The 2567-nt window shown below is 58.8% G+C and overlaps 1 protein-coding gene across 1 annotated transcript in view; it reads right to left on the reverse strand.

The window, feature by feature from the left end:
• The window catches only part of RRP1B (ribosomal RNA processing 1B), a 23021-nt gene that overhangs the window by 5343 nt on the left and 15111 nt on the right, over positions 1–2567 (reverse strand). Inside the window, exon 14 of the mRNA XM_023523173.1 lies at positions 226–495. Coding sequence (XP_023378941.1) covers positions 226–495 — 270 coding nt within the window. The remainder of the gene's footprint in view (positions 1–225; positions 496–2567) is intronic.

Consider the following 2567-nt stretch of genomic DNA (forward strand, 5'->3'; position numbering starts at 1 on the left):
CCTCTCCCTCCGGGTCCTGATTTACAGGCGCAGGTCTCCCCGCGTCTTCCCCATCTCCCCACTCCCACGAATTCCACAATGCGGCAGCCGGTCCGCGGACGCGGGGCATGCGTCCCTACCGCACCTGAAGCCCCCCGAGAGACCCCTTGGGGCACCCCCGGCCCCCTGCACAGCCAGCCTGCGCCGCAGACGGGGCTCGCCCAGCAGGAACCCGCGTGTGTGCACCTGTGCGGGGGGGCTCCCGGCCGGGGCGGCGGCGCTGCTCTTGGCTTTTCTGAAGAAGACGGGCTTTGGTAAGAAGGGGGTGTCGAACTTCACGAAGTCGTCCTCCGCCCTCAGCTTCTTCTTCAAAGGGCTGAGCGCCCCAGGGCTCCCCTGTGGGAAGGGCGAGAAGGGGCAGGTCACACACAGAGCCACCCGGGCCACATCCACACGCAGGAAGCTGCAGCAGGACAGGGTCGCGGTGTCCCAGACGAGACCCAGCAGAGCCCGACCTCAGTGCAAAGCAGCGCTGCTCCCACAGGCGCAGCCCCCAGGGCAGGGGTCTCCGAGGGTTTCAGAACGCTGTTTCTCTGCTTTCAAACTCAGGTCCTGTGCCCTATAAAGCCCTTATGAGTCATTCACCGCTGAACAGGGACACATTCTGAGAAATGCATGGCGAGGCGATTCTGTCCTGCGCACAGGTTAGAGGCACCGTGCCTGCGGTCAGCCCACTGCACACCTGGGCTGTGGGGACCGCCTCCTGCTCCCCGCCCAGCAGCCTGCGCCCGCCCTACTGTACCCGGCACTGTCCCCAGCTGTAACAATGGTGAGAATCTGTGTATCTACATGTCTAGATGTGTTCTTCCTTCAATAAATTCGCTCTTATTGTTACTTTATAAACTTGAAAAAATTTAACTTTTTGACTCCTGTAATGACACTTAGCTTAAAATACAGACAGGTATAGCTCAACAAAAAATATCTCTTTGCTTATGTCCTGATTCTGTGTTTTTCTCTAAGGCTTTTCGTTGAAATGTCAAACACGCACGCACACACACACGCTCTCTAGCTCAGGCCTCCTCAGGGTCAGGGTCACAGGGCCACTGCCTTCCACCTCCACACCTCGTCCCACGGGAACCTCTTCAGGGGCCGTACTTGCAGGGAGCTGCCATCTGTGACAATGCCACCTCCTGGAACCCCTCCTCCTGAAAGGCCTGCCTGAGGCTGTTAAGGAGCTGTCACTAGGGGACAGAGATCTTTCAGCGCCATTTAATCGGGGTGGTGGGTGTTGACTGGGACACTGCTCTGCGTGCGTGGCTGTGTTAGACATTAGCTCCTCTCATTTCTGACTAAAGACACCGCTGGTTATCCACGGTGTGGCATCAAACATCGGGTGTGACATCCTGGTTAGCTTCTGGAGCCCACTTCAGGCAGATAAAGAATGTTCGCTGGGTGTTTTAAAAGGGACCACCACCCACAGCGAAGACCCAGCTCTGGTACTGGGACCCTGGGGTCTGAGAAACCCAGTGTGGTTGACGTCACAGTGGTGGTTTTGGCCAGTTCTCGGGGACCCTGGCTTGGAAGTCTGCTGCCTTCCCTGAGCAGAGGCCATGAGGGGCAGAGCCAGGAGCCCCCTTCTGCACGCCCTCCCACCCCCTGCTGGCAGGTGCTCAAAACACACAGCTCCTTCAGGAGGAAAAGCCCCCTTGACTCTGTGACTCACTGAGCAACTGTTCCAACCTCTCTGAGGCTGCAGGAGGCTAAGAACGAAGATACAACAGGAATTCTCTGATATTCTTAGCGAAGAAAGAGCATCAAATGGCCAGTGCGTGAAGGGCAGAGGCTGCGAGCCAAGAGAAGGTGCCACAGGAGCCACAGCTCATCAGGAAAATGTCTGGAGTTAGAGCAGCCTCCCTGAATCCCAGGGGAGTGACCTGTTTCCCCAGCTAGGACTTTTACTGACCAGAAGCTAGCTACCTCGCCGCTCGGATGAGCTGTCGGAGGCCCAGAGCGGCGCCAGCCCAGGCCCATGAGCTGCCGTGAACACGGGTCAGTGTCGCCACTGTGAAGCAGCACATGTGAACACACATGCTGGACGGGGTCCGAAAGCCTGTCGCGCAGGGCCAGGGTGGACGTGCTTTTGGCTTGGAGGGCCACAAGGTCTCTGTCACACCCATCGTCTCTGCCCCCGATGGAAGCGGCCCAGGCGGTGTGCATAGAGCAGGTGGGGCCGGGCACCGGTGGAACATCTGCCGACCAGTGGTGACGAGGGGTGCCTACGCACTGCGCCCCCGGGGTGGGGGTCTGAAAAGCAGGTGCAGAGCCTGCTTTTCGTTCACATCTGGCTCTAGAGAGCCAAGCGGAAGAAAAGAGAATTTGGGGCCCAGGATTGGCTGTGACTCGAAGGAAAACAAGACCAGCATCCAAAGGACATTTGTTTGCCGTTTGCACCGCGGGGCAGCGTGACTGGCCTGGCATGGAGGGACAGCTCTCGCAGCCCGATGTGGTCATTCTGGAGCCTCAGCGTGAGCAGCCTGCTCGGGGGAGGGAAGGTGGCTGATGGTTTTGGCCACCGAGACGGGTCACCT

Source organism: Pteropus vampyrus, unplaced genomic scaffold, assembly GCF_000151845.1.
Source record: "Pteropus vampyrus isolate Shadow unplaced genomic scaffold, Pvam_2.0 Scaffold380, whole genome shotgun sequence".
NCBI classification, from domain to species: Eukaryota; Metazoa; Chordata; class Mammalia; order Chiroptera; family Pteropodidae; genus Pteropus; species Pteropus vampyrus.